The sequence below is a fragment of the Ornithorhynchus anatinus genome, chromosome 8 (assembly GCF_004115215.2).
Source record: "Ornithorhynchus anatinus isolate Pmale09 chromosome 8, mOrnAna1.pri.v4, whole genome shotgun sequence".
NCBI lineage: Eukaryota > Metazoa > Chordata > Mammalia > Monotremata > Ornithorhynchidae > Ornithorhynchus > Ornithorhynchus anatinus.
This window is the reverse complement of record NC_041735.1, coordinates 13,863,546-13,888,714: the sequence shown is the minus strand read 5'-3', so window position 1 is coordinate 13,888,714 and position 25,169 is coordinate 13,863,546. Positions and strand designations below refer to the sequence as shown.

At 42.0% G+C, this 25,169-nt stretch overlaps 1 protein-coding gene across 1 annotated transcript in view; it reads left to right on the top strand.

Annotated features, from left to right (window-relative positions):
• LOC100080288 (piezo-type mechanosensitive ion channel component 2-like) overlaps nt 1-25,169 on the top strand; it is a 79,960-nt gene that overhangs the window by 37,439 nt on the left and 17,352 nt on the right. Inside the window, exons 27-41 of the mRNA XM_029070344.2 lie at nt 1,065-1,308; nt 4,379-4,475; nt 6,067-6,229; nt 8,816-8,905; nt 9,958-10,082; nt 10,575-10,643; nt 10,969-11,084; nt 12,364-12,481; nt 14,397-14,474; nt 15,554-15,720; nt 16,581-16,879; nt 17,919-18,119; nt 20,365-20,623; nt 22,486-22,674; nt 23,572-23,773. Of these exons, the coding sequence (XP_028926177.1) occupies nt 1,065-1,308; nt 4,379-4,475; nt 6,067-6,229; nt 8,816-8,905; nt 9,958-10,082; nt 10,575-10,643; nt 10,969-11,084; nt 12,364-12,481; nt 14,397-14,474; nt 15,554-15,720; nt 16,581-16,879; nt 17,919-18,119; nt 20,365-20,623; nt 22,486-22,674; nt 23,572-23,773 (2,417 nt within the window). The remainder of the gene's footprint in view (nt 1-1,064; nt 1,309-4,378; nt 4,476-6,066; nt 6,230-8,815; nt 8,906-9,957; nt 10,083-10,574; nt 10,644-10,968; nt 11,085-12,363; nt 12,482-14,396; nt 14,475-15,553; nt 15,721-16,580; nt 16,880-17,918; nt 18,120-20,364; nt 20,624-22,485; nt 22,675-23,571; nt 23,774-25,169) is intronic.

The window sequence follows — 25,169 nt, the reverse complement described above, 5'->3', positions numbered from 1 at the left end:
AGGAGTTGTATGCGTGTACACAGACTTGCAAATACAAATGAATCAGGATTCTCAACAGCATCTTAAACATAAGGACATATAGCAAAGGTGAGTTAGGTTTGAAGAGTAAAAATAAGCAAAGAATAAAGGGTCCACCCTCTCAGCCTGGGAGGTTTTAAGAGAAATGAGCCTTTAGAGGACCAATTTTTATGAGGTGGAAGAACGACGGTCCCCAACTGGGATGGAACGGAGAGCCTATTTCTTCTCACTCCATTGGACAAAGGCTCAGCATGAGAAAGAAATGTCAAGAAGATAGCCTGGTTTGATTGAAAGTTGGGTAGGAGGAAAGTGAGAGTGAAGGTCTGATTAGTATGTGGCATTAGCTGTCACTCCACTTTGAGGTCCAACACCAAAAGAGCCCAGGCACCAGCACAGGGATTTGTGGAGAAAAATGATGTGGTCAAAATGAGGCTCACAGTCTGAAGGAGAAGGACAGAGTATTTAAATCCCCATTTTACAAATGAGGAAATTGAGGTAAAGAGAGATTAAAGGACTTGCCAATGTCACACAGCAGACTAGTGGCAGACCCATGATAAAAACCTAGGTCTCATGGTTCCCAGCCCTGTGTTCTTTTCACCAAAACATGAGTCTTCTTAAAATAATAAAATCATAGAAGAATTCCTGAAAGAAGGTTTCACTACCACGTTAAAAAAGAATAGCAGAGGGGCAAAACAGGATGTTGGGTAAGAGGTAAAGAGAACATTGCACTAAGTGAGAGAGAGCCAGCTCCTGGACAAAATTTAAATCTTGGGAATGGAGACAATGTTATGATGCTTCTAAAAATGTGAATTAGTGGTTGACTATATGGGACCAAGAAGAACAGGAGGGAATCAAAGATAAGGGACATGGTTCACTAAGCCTTGTTCACTAAGCTTCTTTCCCCATCTTTCTATTCCCAAAGTACTTTGTTTTGCTCCCATTATGGGATAAGCATGAAATAGTTGTCCTCTTCGCCTAGAGGAGGGAATGAGCTTGTGCTACAGGAAACAAGCATTTGTTTTCTCTTGTTCTGTCCCACCTCATAGGTCCTATCTGGATATGGCTAAAGTGATTGTGTTCAGTTACCTCTTCTGGTTTGTGCTTGGTGTGGTTTTCCTCTCTGGGACAGCTAGAGTCAACATCTTCTGCTTTGGATACATAGTGGCCTTTTTCTACTTCATGCTCCATGGAAGCAGCCTCCTCCTGAAGCCAGTCAAGTTTATTCTCCACAAGTGGGACTACCTGATAGCTTACAATGTCCTGGTGATAGCCCTGAAGAACCTCCTCTCCGTAAGTATTATCCTCCCCTTACTTGGATCTTATTTTAGCTAAACTCTTCTGTCTTATCATTGCCAAATAAAATGTTGAAATACAAAATGTTTGCAAAAAGTTTAAATAAATGCAAAAAATATTCCTAATCATCAGGAATACCTGACTTTCATACAGGGCATATTCTTCCCCTTGCTTCCTTTCTGTTTCCCCTTACCTTCTCCATAATATTTTTCTCTCCAGTGAGCTTTTATCTGCTGCTATACTCTTTCTGACTTTGAATATTGTGTGGATTCCTGTGTTTGTGTCACTGTAAGCATTTCCCTTTTGTGTATTCTCTCTTATGGCTGTGGTTCTCTGTAGCCACAAGTAGACATGGTTTTGTTCTCCATTAGAGTGTGGGAAATTTTGTATGTATATATCTCTGTGTATGTGTGTGTGTGTATATAAAAATGCACCTGGGTATGGAGAAATGGTTATATTTGTTTCAGTATGTTGTGGGTCTGTAAATGTGGGTGTGTGTATGTCTACACTATATGTGTGTGGGCTGAGTACATGGGAAAATATTTCCATATATTTATATATGGCTGTGAATATATGTAGTGAGAATATAGCAGTGTAAATATGACTCTATGCCTGTGAATGACAGAAGGGAGGGGAAGGGGTGTGCGTTGGGGAAGAGGAGGTTGGGAAAGGTTTCCCTCTCCCCAACTGTCCAGGTAGGGGTTGGATGGAGTACCAGGCTGAGCCTGCAGTCCTTACTAATTGAAGCACGAGCTGCCTTGCCACTTGCCAGGTCTGTAGTGACCAGGACTTTCTGCTGTTTTCACCACCCTTGAACCCTGAGTTGTCCAAATTGTCCCCCAGCTGGGTAGTCTTCCCCTCCCATGAAGGAGGGACTACCAGATAATCATCAAGATAATAATATTAAACCCTTACTATGTGCCTAGTACTTTGTGCTGGGCTGTGTGGTACATGGGGACACAGTCCACATTGGGCTTGCAGTTTAAGATGAAGGGAGTTCAATCAATATTATTTACTGAATATCTACTGTAAGCAGAGCCTTGTATTAAGTGCTTGGGAGAGTTCTGCTGTACTAGTTCTGGAGTTCTACTGTACTAATAGATATGAACCCTGCTTTCAAGGAATTTGCAATCTAGTAGCCTGCCCCACCAGTTGTAGCAGTCCTCTGCACTCTTTCATCTCCAGACATGCGGCAAGCAGGCAAGCAAGCTGGGTGAGGATACCTGAAGTGGAGGCATGAGGTCCATTCTTTGGGTGGGAGCTGTTGGGAGGGAAGAGTTTTCAGGAGGGACTTAAGCCGTGGTTGGATAGAAAGCTGGCTGCACCAGAGGGCCCAAGGGAGCACCAGTGGATCGGGAAGGTGGGATTCATATTACTTGAAGTCTCCATAGATGTGCAGGAGCAGAACAGAGAAGGCTGAAGCTGCCTCTAAAATATTTGGAAATCGGGGAAAGTTGTCAGGTGTTTTTTGTTGTTGTTGTTGTTTTGTGTTTGGCAGGGGAAGAGTTAATGGTATGTATTAAGTGCTTACCATGGGCCAAGCGCTGTACTCCAGACACTGTACTAAGTGCTGGGATAGGTACAAGATAATCAGGTTGGATACAGTCCTTATCCCACCTGGGACTCACAGTTTCAATCGGAAGATGGAGGATTTAATCCCCACTTTTCAGATAAGAAACTGAGGCAAACAACAGACAAGTGGTTGAGCTGGGATTAGGCCCCAGGTCCCCTGACTCCCAGCCCCCTGCTCTTCGCACTAGGCAAATGTGCTTCATTCAGCCTAAGTATAGGCAGTTGGGCCCTGACTTAGAATGGTAAAGAGCAGAGGAGGCTGAAGACTCTCCCTTCTAATCTATAATTAACAGTTAGTAGTATTTATTAAGTGCTTCCTGAGTGCACTTAAAGTAAGTGAAGTAAGTTCTGACAGTAGTGGGTAAGAGAGAGATGGAAGTAGAACCACTATGCCCACTTCCTCCCCAGTATGGACCAAAGGGTCCTGCTGGTGAGTTTCCTTTCCAGACTGTTTTCATCCTACCCCTTTGTCTGGGGCTTCCTCCATCAGGGCACGGACTGGGTGCGCTCGTGTGTCACCATCGTGCACATAGGTTGATGAGAACCCCGGGGAAGGTAGCTGGAATATTATTCCAGCACTGTCCTTAACAAATTTCAGAAGTTGAGGCGCTCTAATCTAGATAAGTGAAACAGGAAGAATGTGTATGTGGTAATGTAGAGCTTCTTGCACTAAAACTGCTTTGCTAGACTTCTATAAACCCCAAATTGCTACCATGTAGCTTGTGTTGGCTAACTCCTATCTCAAGCTAGTTTGCATCTTCAAACAGTATTCAGTCAATTGAAATGAACCCATTAGTGGATTTAAAAAAAACAACAAAAACAGCTGCATTCCCCCCACATCTTCACTCCCCCTGCATTCCAACTTAGGAATGTTCAGTAGCAAATGCTGTCCGTGTTGCCAAACCAAGGAAAATTCTAAAATTCTGTGCCAGTACTTTCTTCTCCAATTTATGGGCAATTTAAGCAGTGTAAACATTCCAAAAATGTTCCTATTTGCCAATAATACCACTGGACGTTCCTCCATAGGCATGTTGTACAGCTGAGCCCGCTGCAAGATGTGATGAAATCATCCCAGTTATATTCCCGTGGACTGGATTGGCTGAAGTCCTAATCTACAATTGCCTGGGTGGATGGTGTGGTCACCCCATTGATGTTGGTCAAAAGATACTTTTTCCAACATTCTTTTCTATTTACTTTCACACCCATATTTCTTTGTGCCCGAAACTGACTTTCTGTATTGAGCTTCTTCAATTTTTTTGGCATTGCTAAACTGTTGGAATGTTGTGGAAGTGGCAGGGTTGAGGAACTTGTTTTTATTTTGTCCGTTCTGTTTGTAGCAAGTTCCTGGGCTGGGAATTGCCCCAGTAGCTTGGGGATAAAACCCAAATTCCTTCAGAAAGCTTCTCTACACAAAACACACTTATGAGATGTACCCGATGACAAATATGGTAATGTTACAGAATGCTGAACCTCTTCTGTTCTTCTCTGCTTGCAGGTAGGAGCCTGTGCCTATCTGGAGAAGTTACTAAGTAGCCACTGCTGGCTTGTGCACAGTTTTAGCATGTTCTGCACAGTAAAAGGCTATAGCCTAGGTAAGTTTCACATAAGCCCAAAGCTAACACATGAACAGGGCCCTCCTTGTTCCTACAGGAATGATACTGGTTTTTTTTGATGTAAGAATGTAAAGAAAAACAGCAATAGAAATTGGACATTTGGAGATGAACTCATGATTTTCCAAGTGGCAAGTAAAGTTTGAAAAAACAAAACAGAAGGAAAGAACGTGAGGTAAACTGCACTGCTGAGGATTCTTTCAGATCTAATGTCTGGTTAATGACTCCAGTTACATCCAGTTAATATGAGTTCACACAGAGGAGAATATGAAACGTCTGCTTTATTGCTAACTTTATAGAGCTTCAGTCTTTTCAGAGATGGAGAAGCAAAAAGGTTCTGCCCTATTGCAACTAGTGAAGGACTTAAATTTGGGAATCAGAAACAATGGGAGAAAATTCCCTTTAAGACTTTGCCTCCAAAAAAATTATAACGATTTTGTATATGCTCTCCCTTCCTATAACTTCAAAACTTTTGAATTAATATTGAAGATGTTTACTAAGTGTTTACTAGTGCTAGGGGTAGATGCAAGATAATTAGATTAGGAATCTTACCTGCCCCACTTGGGGCTCACAGTCTAAGTAGGAGAGTGAATAAGTATTTTAACTTTCATTTTATAAATGAGGAAAACCGAGACACAAAGAGATTGAGTGACTTGCCCAGATTACACAATAGGCAAGTGGCAGAGCCGGAATTAGAACTACCAAATGTGTACTTTTTATCTCAAAACTTTTGTCACAGGGAGGGGCTGATTTTATACGTGGGTGAAACTGAGGATGGATGGAGCATGGATGAGTGAGCAGTTGTGAAGTAGAGCATCAGGGACAAAGCCCTGCATGGGCTCTGCTCAGTTTAACGATCCCAAACCAATGGGCCAGAAGACTCTGGGCCAAAGCCAAACTTCAGATGAGCTTGGGCTGGACTTCGACACTCTTTTGATATCTCGGGAGTGGGGTGGGGGGAGTCTTCCTTATTTAGGGCCATTTTGGCTAAGGGCCAATTTGAGACCTCAGTGGCTGAAATGCTGCCAACGTGCATTAATGTTCATAGCAGCAGCAGTTCACCAAGATTAGCATCCCCAAGTGAAAGCCGTATACAGTAGAGGCAGCATAAATCTGGAAGAGTCACCTAGTGGACTGTGTTGCTGAGTTTCTGGGATTTCACACAGGCTAGGCAGGCAAGATCTGGGTAGCATATGTTGGGTTGTGTACAAATTTTATGCTTTTGCTGGGCTCCAGTGCAAGAGATCACCAAGTAGGTCTCAGCTTTTTCAATTGGATGTTCCAGCCTCTTCACTCTGGTCATTATGCAGTCTTTCTAACTTGAAAGAGAAATAAAGATCACATCCCCATCTTTCAGAAACATCAGTATTGGATTTGAAGACTAGTATGCTGGGTTTGGGATAGATAGAGGTCCTTCAAAGTGAAATATGTGAATATTCCTGTCTCCATCAGTTACTAGGCAGTAGTTTCATGTGTCAGTTTATTATTTACCAGAAAGGGAGTTACTTTCCTTGAGCCTCATGTTCCTTGTAATGCTTTTGTAAAGATAATATATATATATTTTTTCCTACAGCCATTCCTGATGATGAGAATTGTGAATTGCCTGAGAAGGAAGCTGGGATTTTTTGGGATGTAATTTGTTTTAGCTTCCTTCTAATCCAGCGAAGAATTTTCACAAGCTATTATCATCTTTATGTAGTAGCTGAGCAGCGGGCCACCAGGATCTTGGCTTCCAGGTATGCCATCTGCATTTTGGAGACAACAGAGGCAGTTCTCAGTGGCTTACTGTCCTCAGGGAGGTAGAGTTCTGGGGATAATCTTTTAAACTTTGTTCTCTGCTCTGATGATCCTTTGAAGCGCTAATTTATGCAATTGTCTTAAGCTACAGTATAGTATTAATAACTTGTAAGATGTTTAATAGTAGGAGTGTTAGTATTTATTGAGCACTCATTTGCTGCTCACTCAATAAATACGAATGAAAGAATGGTTTAGTGCGCTATAAAGGAGGAGCAGTCTGACATTGCTCAGCTTCTAGTTAAGGGATGTTGGCTAAGCATCTGTGGATTTTCATTTATCACACTTTAAATGGAAAAGTTCCTGAAAATATGAATGAAAGGGAAAAATGACTTTGGCCAACTCATTCTACCTTTGTGCAAAAGCTGCATGTGGTTGGAGTGTATGTGGAAAATGATTTTGACTCGTTTCAGCAAACTAAGTCTTGGATCCAAGATAACATTAGCAGGAATTGTCCTCCGCAGTCATACCTGCCTCCAAGCTTTTCCATGAAGCTCTGAGTGACAGACCCCAGATTGCATTTTAGGCTTTAAAATTGTACGATTCATCTACATCCCTGTTCCCTTCTCCTGCTATTGACCTGGATGATTTCCAAGGAGTCTCCAGAGTCCAGGTAGGCTGGTGGCAAATGGAGAGAAGTGGAGAGAAAACCTTGGTTATGGATGTTCAGATCAAAGAGAAATGAGGCAAGAACAGTTGGACCAGTTTGCTGAAGCCTCAGAGGAAGTTTCTGTTGCTTCCCCTGCTATGTGGGAGAGCTCACAATATAATGAAGTATTTGAAAAATCCAGATATTTCTGCTGAAAGTGTGAAAATGCAATGCTTCCCAGCCTCGAGCTCAGCCTTACTGTATTGTACCATACTGTACTGTAAGTTTTTGAAACTCAACAGTGTTTAAGACAGTACAATAACAATGTGTGGCAAGTGTGTAAAGCATTTTGCTAGTGGTGGGTGCAACAATGACATAGGAATGTGTATTAAAAAATGTCAGTCGGTGGCATCAATGACACTCTATTGAATCAAGGGAATTATAACAAGATTTCCTCATAAAATTAGGTTAATCGAGACCCCGACACTTGTGTTACAGCAGTAATAACTGTACAGTGCAAGATGACAGAGAGTGAAAAGAGATAATAAGCCTTCTTGGCCCCAGTGGCTTGGCCTGGTCTCTGGATCTCGTGATGCCCAGTCCTGGAGTTGCTATGGGCTTTTTTTTCCTCCTCTGATCTTTCTTCTCCTATGTTCTTTGTCTCTGAATGAAGTAAAGACAAAAGAAATGTTGTGAGGTTTGGAATATTCCTTTTCTGAAGAAGGAAGAGGAGACTGGGAGAGCCATGGAAATTAATTTTAGCGGCTCCTGGCAGTCATTGCTCCATTAGACAACTTCCAGCCAATTAGGATCCATACTCAAAAAATCCCTCTGTATGACTGACCTAATCATTTGCTCTTTGGTTTTTCCAAGAAGGAATGTGATTTAAGAGAATTAATAGCATTTTTCCAAATGGATGTTGATTTTGCCACAAGGTGATTTGTAATGATGCTATTAAGCATTTGCAATGTGCCAAGTACTGGGGTAGGTAAGATGATCAGTTAAGTCATAGTTCTTGTGCCACATGGAGCTCACAGTGTAAGAGGGAGGAAGAAGAGGTGTTTCAACCCCATTTTATGGATGAATTAAAGCACCGAGACATTGCTGCTCAAGTTCAGACAGGCAGCAAGTGGCAGAGTCGAGAATAGAATCTGGTTTTCTAACTCCTTGTCCTGTGCTCTTTCCACTAGGCCTACTGTAAGCAGTTCCATGTGGTTTAGGCCCAACTTCATCAATCTTTTGCCTCCTTTCTTACTTCCTCTTGAGCCAGATTGCTTTAAGAAAGCAGCATGACCTAGTGGGTGGAGCACAGGCTTGGGCGTCAGAAAAACCTGGATTCTTATCCTAGCTCAGCCAATTTACCTGCTATATGACCTTGGGCAAGTTACTTAATTTCTATGTGCCTCAGTTACCGCATCTGTAAAATGGGGATTAATATTGTGAGCTCCATGTGGGACATGGACTGTGTCCAACCTGATTAGCTTGTATCTATCTCAGTGCTTAGTACAGTGTCTGGAACATGGTAAGTGCTTAAAAGCAATAAAAAAATTGTCCATTCTAACTCAAAAAGCTCTGAAATTTCTCTTGAGTGGAATTTAGAGGGTGATTTTAAAACCACAGTGGAAAAAAAAGAAGGCTTTTCTTTCATCAGTTAATATTTATGGACTTCCTGCAATTTTCTAGAGTCTGAGAAGTCTTTGAACAGAGGAATAGAACATGAAAGTAACAACATGTATCATCCAGGAAGGAGTGAGGTGGGGGAAATGACTTGTGAACGACCAAATGTATGCTGCTAGTAGATGCTTAACTAAACCAGTTCTTTCCTGCATCAGGGCAAAAAAGGGTTTTTGGGTTTTGTTTTGTTTTTCCATGAATGTCTATGGAATGCTGTACAAATAACATGTGCTGTAATTACATACATTTTTCCTTGCACATTTAGGGGAGCAGAGATGTTTGAACTGAAATTGCAAAAGTCAATTGTAATTCAAGAAGAAAAAGAGAGAAAATCAAAACTAGCCACAACCAAACAGTAAGTTGGGTCACTCAGATATGTATACTTTTCAATTAAATCCCATTAGTCACATCATGATCATCAGTAATTATTCAGAATCTACTGGGTGCAGAGCAGTGTTCCAGAGCTTGGAAGCTCTTCAGTAAAAGTAGAAGACACAACCTCTGTCCTTAAGGAGTGTGCAATCTAATATCTTAGGCTTTGTGAGGTGTACTTTCATCATAGATTTTTCTTTCTGAATGTGATTGTATAACTTTACCTTCTGTCCCTCTCACAGCCATCCATTCTCAAAATGGTACTAAGAGGAAAAGCCTAAAGTGTCACTAAGAAAATAATGACAAAGGGGCTGAGTGGCAGAATTTGCAATCTAAGTATAAATGCCTCGAAAGCTTCTTGTGATAAGTAACATGCATGATTGCTCCATTCCAACCTTAGAAATCAATTTCATGAGGGTGGAAATGGAAAGCTGTACAACTTTAGCTGGCAATAGGTGGCTGGTGATGTTTGGCTACCATTTTCCTCCCAGTGTGATGAGGAAGTGGGAGGGATGACCAGGGAAGAAAAGGTATAGATAAATGTCCAGTTTGCCCAAACACATCAGGTCTATGCTATGGCTTATCTGTTGGTGATCAGGGGACTTTGGAAATCCAGACTAGTCTTTCAAGACCAGGGTGATTCTGGACCTTTCCAGGAGAGTTTGCGGCACGGTTCTGTAGGTTTGAGATGGCCAAAAGAGCCTCAAACCAAACTGGAACCCAACATTGTGTGATCCATGAGTCAAATATTATCTTTCAGGATTGTGTATTTCAGGGGTATCCCAGGCTTGGTTTGGGAAAAAATCAGCAAGCCAACAATCTTTTTGCTCATTGATTCCTCCTTTCTGTGACTCAAAAAGATTTGGATAATCATTACCGAAAGCTACTTCTTCCTGTAGCCATAAACTTGTTTGTTAGTTTTGTGGCCTTGGTTATAATTTGGGTGGGTGAAGAACAATTCCGAGGTAAACACGTGCCTAAGAAGTTTTTGCTGAACAACAAAAGGTTCTCTGTATGTTTATTTTAAATTGGCAGAATGGATAAGATCAAAACAAAACAAAAGAAAATAGAAAGTGCAAAGCAGGACAGCATGAGCCCAGGGGACTTGGAAGTGAAAACCCCTAGCCCTCAAAAAACTGAAGCAGAAGGACAGCCACATGGTAAGGATGTAATGGAGAGTGGTGGGTCTAATTAGCATCTGGACTCAGCATGCACGTAGGATTTCATATTGGCAGTTGTGGGACAGGAGGAAAGAGTAGCTCTGGCCCTTGAGATCAGTGGGAGGAACATTTATGACCAACTGGGTTGGTTCTGCTCAATTACCAGATGGCCTGCTTGAGGAAGGACAGTTTCAGCATTGTAAAACCAAATAAAATTCCTTCCCAGGTTAAGAGTGTGCATTTGGCACCCAGCCTCTGGGTTTGATCTCTTGGGAGTAATGCATCACAAACGTTTCCTTTTGAGATATCAAAAGAAACAATCTTTCTAAGGGCAAGGGAACAAAGGAAGTGGGAGTGATAGTTGTGTGCTTTTTTTCTTTTTTTTCTGAAGCAATGGCTGGTGATATAGCAAGGTGAGAAATTGTCCTTAGGATAATTGAAACTCTGTACCTCATCAAGCAGAGTGGCACTCTGTATGTAATATATTTGCAGATGACAGTGGCTTGCAGGAGACTGGAGACCAGAAGAAATGGTGGCAGCCTTGGGTCCATCACCCCTCCAGTAAGCTTACTGAATGACAAACCTGTCTATGAGTTAATAATGGGCGTAAGATCCACAAAGAACTGGGGTTTTAAATTCTGGAAGTTAAGACTTTTGAATATATCCAACCGGAAAAAAAATGGGATATCTCAGATGATATAGTCAGAGAATTGCTAAAACTAAAGGGCGGTGTTGTAACATAATTTTTGTTCTTCATGCTATATTAAAGGGAATTTCATCTCTATAGCAATGTAAAAAGACCCTAATAGTGTCTGATTGCTTAATATAGTTGTTTTGACCGGCACACCAAACTATGTACTGTTCCTTTCTGTGGAATGATTCTAAGTGGTACAGGAGGGAAGCTACAGCCTCTTTGAGACAGATAGTGAGGAGGAAGAAGATGAGGAAGAAGAAAAAGAAGAAAAGGAAGAAGAATTTCCAAAGCCAAAAACTGCTTTCCAGGTACTGTATTTCTTACTAGGATATGAATCTAGAACTATTCAAATACATTAAATTTGTAATTCTCCTGGAGAGAAAGGCATAAGAAGACAAGATGAGAAGCAGAGTGGCCTAATGGATAGAACACAGGTCTGGGAGTCAGGAGGACCTGGGTTCTAATTCTGTCTCTGGCGCTTGTCTGTTCCGGGACCTTGGGTAACTCAACAACTCTGTGCCTCAATTACCTCATCTGTAAATGGAATTAATACTGTGAGCCCCATGTGGAACATGGATTGCATCTAATCCAATGGGTTTATATCCCCAGTGCTTAATTCAGTGCCTGGCACTTAGTAAGAACTTAACAAATACCATTTTTTGTTTAAAGTGATACCAGATTCCTGGTAACCAGATAACCAGGAAATGAAACTGTGAGCACTGTGTGGGATGGGGACTGAATCTTCTCTGATTATTTTGTATAATAATAATGATGGCATTTGTTAAGCGCTTACTATGTGCAAAGCACTGGTCTAAGTGCTGGGGAGGATACAAGGTGATCAGGTTGTCCCACATGGGATTCACAATCTTCATCTCCATTTTGCTGTTGAGGGAACTGAGGCACAGAGAAGTTAAATGACTTGCCCAAAGTCACACAGCTGACAAGCGGCAGAGCTGGGATTTGAACCCATGAGCTCTGACTTCCCAGCCCGTGCTCTTTCCACTGAGCCATGCTGCTTCTACTCTAACACTTAGTGCATAGTAAGTGCTTAGTAATTGCCATTGTTATTGTTAATTGTTATTGTTGCTTGAGACAATTTCCTGAATATTCTGGTGCAGTTCTAGGGAGTCATTTACATTAAAGGAAATTCCCTGGGTTTCTCAGTGCAGATAAATTTTCACTGCAACACACACTTTAATTTGCAGATGGTTTTAGGTTTTCATTTTTGTTTCCAGTGGTGCGGAGAAAGAACCTGATGATGAGAGAACCAAAAAAGCATTCATGTTGCATTTTGACTTTTGGATTAATTTTGCTTCAACTGCCAGGAAGAATTTGAAATACTTTGTAATACTAAGAGCCATTCTTAAAGGTGCAGTTAGTTTTTAAAGTAATTTATTCAGACAGAACTACAACTCTAATTTTCCATCTCACTTGGTTAACTACTATCCCCCCAATAGCTGCTATTTACGAAGACTTACTGATGACCAGAGTATAGAAGTAGAAATGGTCCTGATTAGATGTGATAACTTTTTTTATACAAAAAAATTTGATGTCTGGAACTCAGAAATTGATGTCCTCTTCGTACAGCTAGCTTATGATGCCTGGACAAACAACTCCAAAACAGCCCTCAAGCTGAGGAAGCAAGATGAAATTCAATTGAGAAGAGAAGAAAGACTCGAGGAACAGGAGCGGAGGAGATGCAGAGGTAATACTTTCCCAAAAGAAACATTTTATAAGGGAAGCCGAGGGGGGGTTACTTTTCATGAGCAGAAGGCAATGAACCCATTTATACTCCTTGTGAATGGGAAAATAAGTTGTCTAAGTCTGTGGAGGGATGTTTGTGTGTGCTTGAGTGAAGCAGGGAGGAAAAGGTTTTCATCCCTATTATATATTCTGTATCAGGATGCTAGGTTATATCCTTGAACACGTAAGGGAAGGGTCTTTTGGGACGTGTTGGGCCAGACCAAAGTGAAGGATGTGAGCTTCTGGCAGTCTGATGTCAACAAGATGGCTAGTGCTGCACTTCTCCATGACAGAGTTCCCACAGAGTCAGCTACCACTCCAGTGGCAATCTTCATTAGGGGTAGCAGAATGGATAGGATCTCCAGTTCCTAGGAGATAGGATCTCAGATCCAGGGTTTGAACTGCCCCCAACAGCAAGGTGTCAGCTTTTCTCTGTTGCTCTCTCCCTTCTCTAGCCCCCTCTAACCCATGTCTACTCAAGAAGGCAGGTCCCTCCCCAGACAACTGACTGGAAATGATTGGATCTCCAGATTGCTAATCTCATGGTGACCATTTACACTGGAATCTACAATCTAAAATCCAGTCAAACTTCCCTCAGAGGCTTTGCCCCAGTTCTGAATGAGGGGGAATTTCAGTCATGTTCCCCATATGGTTCAGTCTTGCCCTAGAAACAGACATGAACCTGGCTGAACTCATTGTCTCAGCATGTTTTATGGTCAGAGAAGTCACAGGTAGCTGTGCAGACCCGATCTTAGCCTCTCAAAATTCAACAGATAGAAAAATCTACTAAAGTAGAGGATGTGCTTGAGTTTGGTGGGCTAGGGGACAGCTCTGCCATTTCTCTGTTGTGTTCTCTACTGCCACTTCATTTTCATGGGGAAAAATACAGTCTCAATTTAGCTGTCATTTTTAAGCATGCAGATTTTGGCCTTTGGTATTCAGAACTATGGCCCGTGCCAGAAGCAGAATCAGAGCAGCGTAAATGAGGCAGTTAAGCCTACAAAATCAGATGAGTGCAGAATAGGCATAGATATTTGGCTGACCCAGAAAACTCTGGTAATGCAACTCTAAAGGTATTTTCAGGGAATTTCTAGGACTTTCCACTTTGGAGAATCAACTCAATGGTTTGGTCAATTCTGGAGGATCACAGAAGTTACTCAGGGCACTGCCTTTTGCCATGGACAAAGGTGACTGGGAAAGGGAATAAAAGTGTGTGAAGTTGATAATTGACCTGTGTGCAATAATAATTTAATTATGCCTCTGATGCCCACATGTGAGACTCTATGCTTTGGCATGGAAAAGGAATACTAAGCAAGTAAACTTAAACACCCCGAAACAAGTAACTGAAAGCATTTTTATTAAAGATAAAGCCAAGTTATTTAGTGACTTTCCTCAAGTCTCATCTCTACCTTGAGGAAGCTAAACTAAGAGCTATTATGGGTGAGAGAAGGACACTAAAAGTTGTACGATGGAAAGGAAGAGGCATTTTATTTGCCCTTCCCAAAGTCTGAACAAAAAGGTTTATTTGGGGTTTGGGATTTATTTTATTTCATAAGAATGGAGCTTTACCTCTTTATGGTATTTGTTCAGTGCTTACTTCATTCCAGGCACTGCAGTAACAACTGGGATAGATACTAGATGATTGGGGTAGACACAGTCCTTGTCCCTCAGAGAGCTCAGAGTCTTAATTCTCATTTTACAGATGGGGTAACTGAGGCACAGAGAAGGTAAGTGACTTGCCCCAAGTCACGCAGAAGACAAGTGATGGAGCTGAGGTTAGAACCCAGGTCCTTTGACTCCCAGGCCCATGCTCTTTCCACTAAGCCATGCTGCTGCTTTAATGCCTTTCTAATTACCTTTGATTTGCTCTGACTTAGGGGATTTCACACCGGTTACATTTGAAGATGAAGATGAAACATCAGGGAATGAAGAAGAAGAAAACCTAGGAGAGTCAGGTAAGAGAGCTCTGCCTAAATTTTCATTTTTCCAAAATAAGTTGCCATTATTGTGAACACTATGAAGTTCTTACAGAGCAGGTAGCTTGAGCTTTGAAACAGTTGATATAGTTTTGAGATTTCAAAGCCACACTGATAGTATTTGATGTGGCTTTCCAGTTTATGGGAGAATAAAACTTGAATAGTTCCTTTGGTTCCTCTGGTTCTGATCTACTCTTTATTCATCCCAGTGCTTAGCACAGTTGTTACTCAGGAACTTCTTAAACACAATAATAATAATAGTAATTATGGTATATTAAGTACTTACTATGTGCTAGACACTGTACTAAGCACTGGGGTGGATGCAAGCAAATTGTGTTGGACACAGTCCGTGTCCCATGTGGGGATCACAGTCTCAATCCCCATTTTACAGATGAGGTAACTGAGGTCCAGAGAAGTTAAGTGGCTTGCCCAAGGTCACACAACAGACAAGTGGCAGAGCCGGAATTCGAACCCATGACCTTCCGACTCCCAGACCTGTGCTCTAACACTATGCCATTCTGCTTCTTCACCATAACTAAATCATTCCTTGCACATGTAGGGTCAGACTGTTTTTGACATGTTCACTGGACATTTCTAGAGAGTTGATTTCATATCTTCATGGAGAAGCAGCGTGGCTCAGTGGAAAGAGCACGGGCTTTGGAGTCAGAGGTCATGAGTTCGAATCCACTTCTCAGTTGTGTGACTGTGGGCAAGTCACTTAACTTCTCTGTGCCTCAGTTACCTCATCTGTAAAATGGGGATTAAGACTGAGCCCCACGTGGGACAACCTGATTCCCCTGTGTCTACCCCAGCGCTTAGAACAGTGCTCTGCACATAGTAAACGCTTAGCAAATACCAAAGTTATTATTATTATATCTATTTAGGTATAGTGGTAATAGCATTTATTGATCACCCACTTGGTAAATACAAAACTAATGTCCCATTCCCCACCCATAAGGAAGGTATATCCTGTGGAGGATTTAGAGGAGGATTTTTTGGTAGATGAAAAGTGTTTAAAAGATATTTGAAAGCATTTCATTTTTTCCTTTTCTCCACAGAAAATATAATCCATAGAATAATCAACATCCTCAAATTTTTTTGGGTCTTTGGGAAAGTGTTGCTGGATGACATTACGGAAACACTGAATTCCTTGGGTAAAGACAACTTAGATGTATCAACAGTGTTGAAAATGGAAAGGTGTATGTTGAGAAGAGCTCATAGTAGGGTAAGAACAAAATTCTCTCAATTTTAGCTCTTCAAATATTTAGTTCAGTAATCTAGCATATTATTTCACAAGCCACCTGCTGATTTATTCTCTGTAGTACCTTCTGCTCCACTTAGGGGGAAGTATAGAAATGAAGATCTTTCCCTCCCAGCCCACCCAAGAATTTAGATTATATAGTTTGGGGGCAGGGCAGGTACCTGTAGCTAGACCGGTCCATAGTTTGGACTAGACAAACTTCTGTTCTCCAACATTTGCCCAAAGCCAAGTGGGGAAAGGAGGGGAAAGAAGGGCCCAGCCAGGGAGGGAGCCCTGCAGAAGAGAGCAGAAACTGTTTTCATTCTCAGTGCTCCCACACCTCCCCAGAGCTTCAGGACCTGCTGGGAACCAACCCCCACCACACAGCAAGGACTTCTGAGACTTCCAGAGACCTGAAAACCATTTCATGCTCCCCTGACTTTCTATTCTCTTAAAATTAAAGTTTACTCCCTAAGCTCCAAATGAAATGTTTGGCATCTAGAATGGGGGCCCCGAGATGATTCCTCAATTTGTACAAGAACTGGAGCCGGATAGGTAAGAGGAGCCAAAATGGGATTTGAACTTCTGTCACCGAATGTACTCATATGCCAGGTGCAGTCATATATGTAACTCATAGTAACTCAGTCCTCATCCCTGGCATCTGACAAAGGGTAAGGCATTTCTTAGTCATATTCCGATTAGAAATAGACACATTGATGCAATTTTCACACTTTCACACATTGATGCGTGAAATGTTTAGAATATATTTGCAATTGGTTCCCCTAATTACAACTGAGCATTATGCTTTTTCAGCTAGACAATGGAGATTTAAAATATTGTTGCAGGGAAAAGAAGCCACCAAAGCAAGCATTTTGAGATACTACAGTAACAAGCTGGGAGGTAAAGTGAAAATGCCATCAGTTTTAGGACCGGAAAAGGCAGCACCTGTGGAGGATAAATTCCCGGAGAATCAGCAACTGCCTAGAGAAGATGGACAGGTTCCTGGGGAAGAGGAACTGGACTTGACAAGTCAGCAAATCCTTGGGGAGGATGGTATACAACCTGAGGAGGAAGGAAAAGCTCTGTCAGCAGCTTGCCCAAAGCAAGGAGATTCTCCATCGCTTAAGGAGACCATGGTACCCAGGTGAATGCAAACAAACTAACAAAAAGGTTCAGCATCACCAGATTTGAATCTGTTTCACAGTGGGGATTTGAAGAGCAACAGAGAAATCCTTTCTTGGACTTCCACGGTAGTTCCGTGAAATTACAAATTCTGGGCCAATTACATTACACAGCAGACACTAAAGTTGTTTCCGTCTACCTATACAATTTGGCTCAAAAAATAAGTTGACTAAATATGGCCCTTTGGGTATATTTGATTTTAATGCTTAGAGTAGTGGAAATACAGCATGCATTAAGGCATTAGTTTGCATAAGGACATCGATTTATTTGGATCTAGTACTTAAAGGCAGGACCACCAAGGACTAGCTGAAGAATTGAGCAAGTGAGACTCTTTAGTTGTATTTATAACAACACTAGTATTATTTATGAGGTGCCCACTGGACCGTACACTCTCCGAAGTGCTAGAGAGAAGTGAAACAGAAAGAAATGACATATTTCCTGGCCTACAAAGTTTCGAGGAGAGATATGTGCCAAGTGGCCTTGAGGAAGATGATCTTTGCAACAGTATGTAGTATAGATTGGAGAGGCTGTAGGCAGGGAGAAGCAGCATAGGCCTGGACTAGTGGAAAGAGCATGGGCCTGGGAGTCAGAGAACCTGGATTCTAATCCCCACTCTGCCAGTTGCTTGCTATGTGACTTGAGCAAGTCACAACTTCTCTATATAAAAGTATAAAATGGGAATTCAATACCTGTTCTCCCTCCTACATAAGAATGTGATCCCCTATGTGGGTCAGAGACTATGTCCAACCTAATTAACTTGTACCTACCCCAAGCGCTTAGGACAGTGCTTGACACATAGTAAGAGCTTAACAAGTACGATAAAACAAACAAATAGGGATACTGGTGAGGAGTCTGGTTGTGACATAGCCAGAGCCATGCCAGAGTATAGAAGCATGATTTCTCTCATATTTAAACAAATGAGCTAGTCTGGGTAGGGATTTTTCATTGACTATTTTGGCTTTCATTATTGATTTTCAAAGCTTTTTTAAAAATTATACTAGGGGAGAAATGGAGATGGGGAAAATTGAAGGTGCAGGCCACCAGATCCCTGACACTTCCCCAGGAGGAACTGAGTCACAGTCTGACCAAGCAAGTGCCACATTACAGACCAAAGATCCTATTCATAAGAGTAAAATATCAAGCAAGACTCCTGCAAAATCAACTCTAGTTATGCTGACTGCTGAAGAACTGATTCGTAAAAGGTAAGAGTGATGTGTTACTTAAATCTTGGAATTTGAATCCCCTACATGTGTAGAGACTCTTTTTGATCTCAGTGGACATTTTCTCATGAAAGCCTAGTTTAGATTTGAATTAGATCACAGAAGCCCAGTCCCTGGCAAGCCTTGGCCACGGCTTCCTTGGAGAGGAGAGAGTGGGAGGGCTAGGATGGTCTGTGTAAAATCTACTTCAGTCATCCTCGTCCTCCACAGTATTTATTTGTAAGAGCATGACACTAGACACCCCAAAGAAATAGTCCCTCCCCTTGAAGAGTTTACCACCCAATGGGGGAGTCAAGTAGAAGAGAAAGAAAGGCTATATTTAAATGACTAAACCAAAAGTAAGAAATTAAATGGATAAATAAGCAGATATACTCAGGTATACTCGTGGGTAAATAAGATGGAGTGACATAACCAGGAAGATCAGGAATTAGTCAGGGAAAGCATCTTGGAATAAGTGTTTTTTTAAAGGAGGGACATGGTTTGGTGAAATTGAGGGAGAGAGGGAGTTCCAGGCAATGAGAAAAGCATGAGCAGTAGGTAGAAGAGAGGAGAGTCAAAAGTAAGGACTAGTTAGTGGCAGGGCTGCATTAACTGGAATTTGGGTCCTGAGCTTGACTGTCCCAGGTGACATTATTACTGCAGCACCAGCCAGAATGGTGGTAGAGATGTAGGAGAGCTATGGGCAGCCTTGGTAGCTGTCTGGGAGGCCTTTTTTTTCCAGTGGGGATGGCAGGATCAGGAGTCAGGGGGATTCCCACTGTGACTGAGTGGTGTTTCTTGATACTCTGTCTCTCTCCCCCACCCCCCCAACAAACACTTATTTACATTTTGCTCTGAGGCTTGCCCTTTCTAAAATGAAGGTGACTGCAGGCTGAGAGGGAAAAGTCGGGTGGTGGGAAGGGACCTTGCCTGACACAACTTTCTATGAGTAAACTTACCTAGTGGCTTCTCTTCACTTAATCTTCTGAGTTGCTTCTTAAACATCAAACACACTTTCCCCATTTCTACTCACTACCAGGGACCTCTGTAACCAAGGAATCAAGAAGATTCCTCTTGGAGTAGGAGAACTAAAGGCAGGCTGTGATTAGCCTAGGTGATTAGCACCAATTTACTATTACTACCTCTGCCACTGGACTGAGGAGGGGAAGGAGGCTGAGGCAGCAGACTTTAAAGGAACTCCTGGGGACATTCAGGTTGCACCATTCCCTGCAATTTCAAAGGCAGTGCTCTTTTTAAGAAGCAGACTCAGCAGCACAGGCTGTCTTGTGGTGACTGTTCTAACTCCAAGGCCCTGGGCATCAACCCTGTGAGCCCCTGCATTAATCTGGCCCTGGTTAGTGTTTTAACTTGTTAGGAGCAAAGAACATGAGCTGGGATGTAGTGAGACAAGAGAATCGAGAGGTAAGAGGAGAGATAGCTGGTGGACAACTTTCAAAACCAGTGGTTGACAGGGAAACTTGAGGCAGCAGGACCAATAAAGAAGGGATTGCAGTAATCCATCTGGGAAATGATGAGTCCCCAACCAGGAAGTGTGGTGGTCAGAGTGAAGAGGAAGGGAAAAAACTGTGTCTGCTTGGGCACTAGGATGTTGTTTTTGGTAAGTGCTTATTATTTGGAATGATGGCATTCCTTTAGCCTCCCCTTTCATTGACACTTGTGCCTGATCCAGCCTGAAGAAGCTTTTAATAATAATTAATAATAATTATAATTATGGTATTTGTTATGTGCCAGTCATTGCACTAAGTGCTGGAGAGGATACAAGCAAATTGGGTTGAATACAGTCTCTGTCCCACATGGGGCTCACATTCTCAATCCCTAGTTTACAGATGAGGTAACTGAGGCACAGAGAAGTGAAGTGACTTGCCCAAGGTCACACAGCAGACAAGTGGCGAAGCCTAGAATCTATGACCTTCTGACCCCCAGGCCCATTCTCTATCTACTGCGCCATGCTGCTTTTCTGATGACACTCACTCTGCTTATTTATGCATCTAGGAAATATGCCAACCATTTATGGTGCATATATCAACCATAGCATCTCTTTGCTGCTCCACCTTCCCTTCTGGAGTTACCTAGAGAACTAAATCAATGAAATCAGCATAAATTGAGACTTGGCCTTAAAGCGTGCAAGGGGGCTCCTTTTATTTGATCCAAAATATGTTACTTATTGTAAGAGTAGCCCCATGGTCAGAACAATTCATGTGCTGATACCATTTCTTTTTCATTTTAGGATGTTTTACGATGAAGAACTGGATCAGTCAGAGAAATTTTACAGGGGTCTTCCTCGGCTCATAAAATTAGGTTTTGCACTGTACAATTTGTTAGAATCCAAATCTGAAATGTTTTGCTATTTTATGATTATTCTAAATCATGTGGTCTCAGCTTCCATTATCTCCCTGGTGGTACCCATCTCGTGTTTCCTGTGGGCCATGCTTTCTGTTCCCAGGCCCCCAAAACGTTTCTGGATGGCAGCGATCTTCTACACAGAGGTAAGCTGTGGCAGAACCTTGTGATCAGTTGACTTGTCTGCCACATTTTACTTTTCCCACCTGAATTTTCAAGAGCCAAAATGAAGTAAGGAAATATTTTTTCCCAGGGTTTCCTGATCCTGTATAATTGATTATTCCTATCATCGTAACTTAGAGTGACTTAGACTATAACTTTGCTTAGGCTTTGTTACATGCTACTTTTAATTCTAAACGTGTAGGAGCAGGTTTTGAAAAGTGACATAGAGCTGTCTGAACTGAATACAAAAATAGATTGAATCAAACATCTTATTCTACATTTTTGCGTGTTTTTTCCTCATCAAAGAGTTTACTCACCTTTCTCTCATCTCTCCCAGAGAGTTTTGTTTGTATTAGATCCCCAATTTACAGATGAATAACCAGATATAGAATCCTGAGTTGCCCAAAACCCTAGCATCAGTCAGTCTTCTGTATTTAAGTGCTTACTGTGAATGGAACATAAGACTATGTGCTTGCAAGAGTTCAATAGAATTAGTTAATATGATCCCTGACCTCAAGGATATTACTATCTAGTGGGGGAGACAAGCTCCTCCTGGGCAGGGAATGTGTATGTTGGTATTTGTTAAGCACTTACTATGTGCCAAGCACTGTTCTAAGTGCTGGGGTAGACATAGGGGAATCAGGTTGTCCCATGTGGGGCTCACAGTCTTAATCCCCATTTTACAGATGAGGGAACTGAGGCACAGAGAAGTTAAGTGACTTGCCCACAGTCACACAGCCGACAAGTAGCAGAGCTGGGATTCGAACTCATGAGCCCTGTAGTGCTTTGCACACCATAAGCACACTCAGTAATTACAGTTGACCGAATGACTAGCATTAAAAACATTTGTAGATAGGAGAAAGAAGGAAAAGAAGCTATGTATGAGAGTATACAAGTAACATGGAATATTAGATATATATTCAAGTGCCCTGGAAGATTGTGAGTTCATGAGCACATGGCCAGCTCAAAAGTGCTGAAATGGGCCGGGGTGTGGTGGAGGGGCATCTGAGGAGATGAGAGATTAATCAGGGAAGACCACCTGGAAGAGCTGTAATTTCAGAAGTGCTTTGAAGATGTGGAGATGTGTCGTCTGATGGATTTGAAAAACTAGGGAGTTCAAGCAGGGGACGAGTAAGAGGTTGATGGTAGGAGAGACAAGAATGAGGCACATTGAGGTTATTTTGAAGGAAATGAAGACTGAAAGTATACACATAAGGATCTAGGTTTGTAGGTGACACAGAAGGGAGAGGGAATTGGGGAAAAGAAGGCTTCTTCAGAGAAGGCCTCTTGGAAAGGATGTGACCTCAGTAAGGCTTTGAAGGTGGGGAGAGTGGTGGTCTGATATATATGGAAGGAGAGGGAGTTGTAGGCCAGAGGGAGGAAGTGGGAAAAGGATCAGCAGCGAGATAGATGAGGTTGGTGCACAGTGGGCAAGTTGGCACTAGAGGAGCCAAGTGGGTGAGCTGGATTGAAGCAGGAGATCAGCTAGGTAAGTAGGTAAGGTAAATTGCTTGAGTGCTGTAAAGCCAATGGTAAGGAGTTTCTAACAAGCTCATTTCACATACAAAGAATGCAGTTCTTTAAACTCAAAATACCATTCCCTTTAGTTAGGGCTGTGGGGCTGTGGGGGCTGTGGCTTGACTGGAGTTCAGGAAATGCATTTAATGGAAAAAAAGGCCACAAACGGAATGAAGGTTTAACACATTGGTTGCTTCACTTTGCTCCCTCCTCTTCTAGTTGTGCTTAGATTTATCTTAGAAATATTACTACCTAGCCTAGGGAGAATTATTTTACACAAATTCTGTTTGATTCATCTTGGATTTTTTTTCCCTCATTTTCGATTTAGGCAGCAGTAGTGATCAAATATTTTTCCCAGTTTGGATTCTTTCCCTGGACAACAAAGCAATACTTTGGCATCAATGGAAAAAAGCCCTTTTCTCTGCCAAATATTGTTGGGATTGAAAAGAAGGATGGCTGTGTACAGTATGAATTGGTTCAGTTGCTGGCTTTGTTCTTTCACAGATCAATTTTGAAGGTGAACCTTCCAGTTTTCATCTTTTCTGTTTACTCACTCATGCCACATGTTGCATATTAAGGGATCTACTAATGACTTCATTTGTATATTTACAGTAAAGGTTTATTTTTTGAGAATACTGGTAGGTTGGGTCAAGATTACTTTCCTTATATTCTGCAGAAGAAAAATGTGGCACAGAATATCTCACTTTATCCAGACAAACTGAAGCTGCACTTAGAACTCAGGGAATGTCTGTAGTTCCGTGAAGCTTTCCAGTCACTACTGCTTCCACCTGATTTTCTTAATGAAGCTTGGATCATTTATTTGGAACCTGAATCTTTTTGAAGCCAGATTTCCACATCACTGAAAGGAGAGGGATTACTTTCCAATAGTTCAGCCTGGAAAATTCATTAATTGTTATAGTTCCTGTGAATGTTAAAATGATGGAGCTAGCCACATCTCGTCTTTTCTGCTTTTTCTCTGTTTCTTCACAGTCTTAGTATATTTTATTTTCTATTTTATGTTCTCCAAGCACCAAATATAATGCGCTGAACACATTAGGCACTCAAGACATGCGCTCTCTGTCTATGTCTCTTCTCCCCCCCACCTTATATTTCTATGCATTTTCCCTTAACTTCTCTCTTTCCCCTTAGGCTTCCATTAAATTATTTCTTATCTTATTTCTGTGCCTGTCTTCTCAACTGGTAACGCTTTGGCTACTTCTGCCTGGATCTTGGCAGCAGCTACACTGAACCCAAGGGAACTGACCAGCTGTTTCAGGAGATTCATATTGTCTAAGACAGAGTGGGAGACCACTTAATAAATGCCTCTTGATTACCACAGTAATGGCTGCCTCCCTTGACTATGTGCTTCAGAACCTTTGTGAAAGTCAAGTGTATCGTGTCTTGTGTCTTCCAGGGAAAAGGACTATGGGATCAGCAACCCAGAAGCCAGGACAATTCCAAAGAGAAGAGAAAGACTAAAAAGTCTAAGAGGAAAGAGAACAAAAGGGGTAAAAAAGACCAAGGCCCTGGAGTGGAATCCTGCCTCACGAAACAAATGGCCCCTAAGTGGGCATTCTGGAGAAAGAAATCTACAGAGGGTAAACTTGCTAGCACAGGTACTGGGAACGGACTCCTTGAGGCAAGTGTAGAATAAGGAACCTGTAAACTAGAGCTTCCCACAAACACAGGCATGCACACACACCCCACATACACACATACAAGCGCGCACACACACACAACCTGTGTGCCTTCCTAGGACTGGACCTATATGTGGGTATGTGTTGAGGGGATTAATGTGGTGAATGACTTTTATCTAACTACCCTGCAAACAAATCTCTAGACAGTCTAGTATATATTCAGCCTTTTTAATAGATTTTTTCACCCTTCCAAACTCACAATGTAAACCTTGTGAAGCTTGATTTTCTTTCTTACCCAAAGCCCCATTGAGAGGCCTTAGCCAATTTAGGCCCAGAGCACACTTCATCCTTTTTCATCTTATCCTTAACCTACTCCTCCACCCATCATGTTCATTTCATCTCCTCTTTGGACTCTCAGATCTGGTCACCACCCTCTTGGCCCTTGCACTGAACCTGAGGATACGTGAGGAGGCAATAAGAGAAACTGGGTGATCCTTGTGAATAGGACCCTCCTTGACATCCAACCTAATGACCAATGGCATCCTTCACATCTCCCTCTACATCTTCAACACTCCTCCTAAGTAATCCATTATGGACCTCTCATCCATGAATTTGGCTAAACCCCTCCAAAACCTACTGATATTTTTGACCTGCCCAATTCTTGTGGTAATCCACATGCTAACCACCCACTGTGTGATAAATTTCTTTTCCCTGTTGTGAACGTTCTTCCCTCCAGCTCCTATTGCTGTCCCCTTTTCCTAGGATGGTGAGATTGTATGCAAGAATTCTGTTTGCCCTATCCCCACTGTTCATGTTTTTCTGGATTTGTCCTGTCCTTTCCTATCTTTCCAGACGGAAGAATTCTAACTCTTTCATCCAACCTTATTAGGGAAACTTTATCATCAGGACGTCTCTTGACCTTCTTGGCTGCCCTTCTCTGAACCTTCTCCAACTTTGACATTTCCTTCTTGACATAAGGAGGCCAAAATTATACAGCATTCCAGGTGCAGACCTGTAAAGGTTTTATATACCGGAATGGGCAAAAACAATGCGTTTTGTTTGGTTTCCTATTCCTTTCCTGGTGTTGCTTAGTTTCTACTTGACCTTTTTGGCTTTTCCCACATATTGGACTGATGATTTAAAAACCAGTCAACACTGACTCCCACTTTTCTTTCTAGAGTTGGACCTGATACCTCCAAGTCTATCATCACTTAGCAATGACTGAGTTTGCTTTTCCCTAGATGCATTACCCCTCTCTCTATTCACATGGAAGCCAATTCATCTGCCATTATTCAGGCCACTAAGATATTGCAAGTGCCATGTCCTTGCATTGAATTCCTCTTCCTTCTCCTTCTCTACTGTGGAGAACATAGAT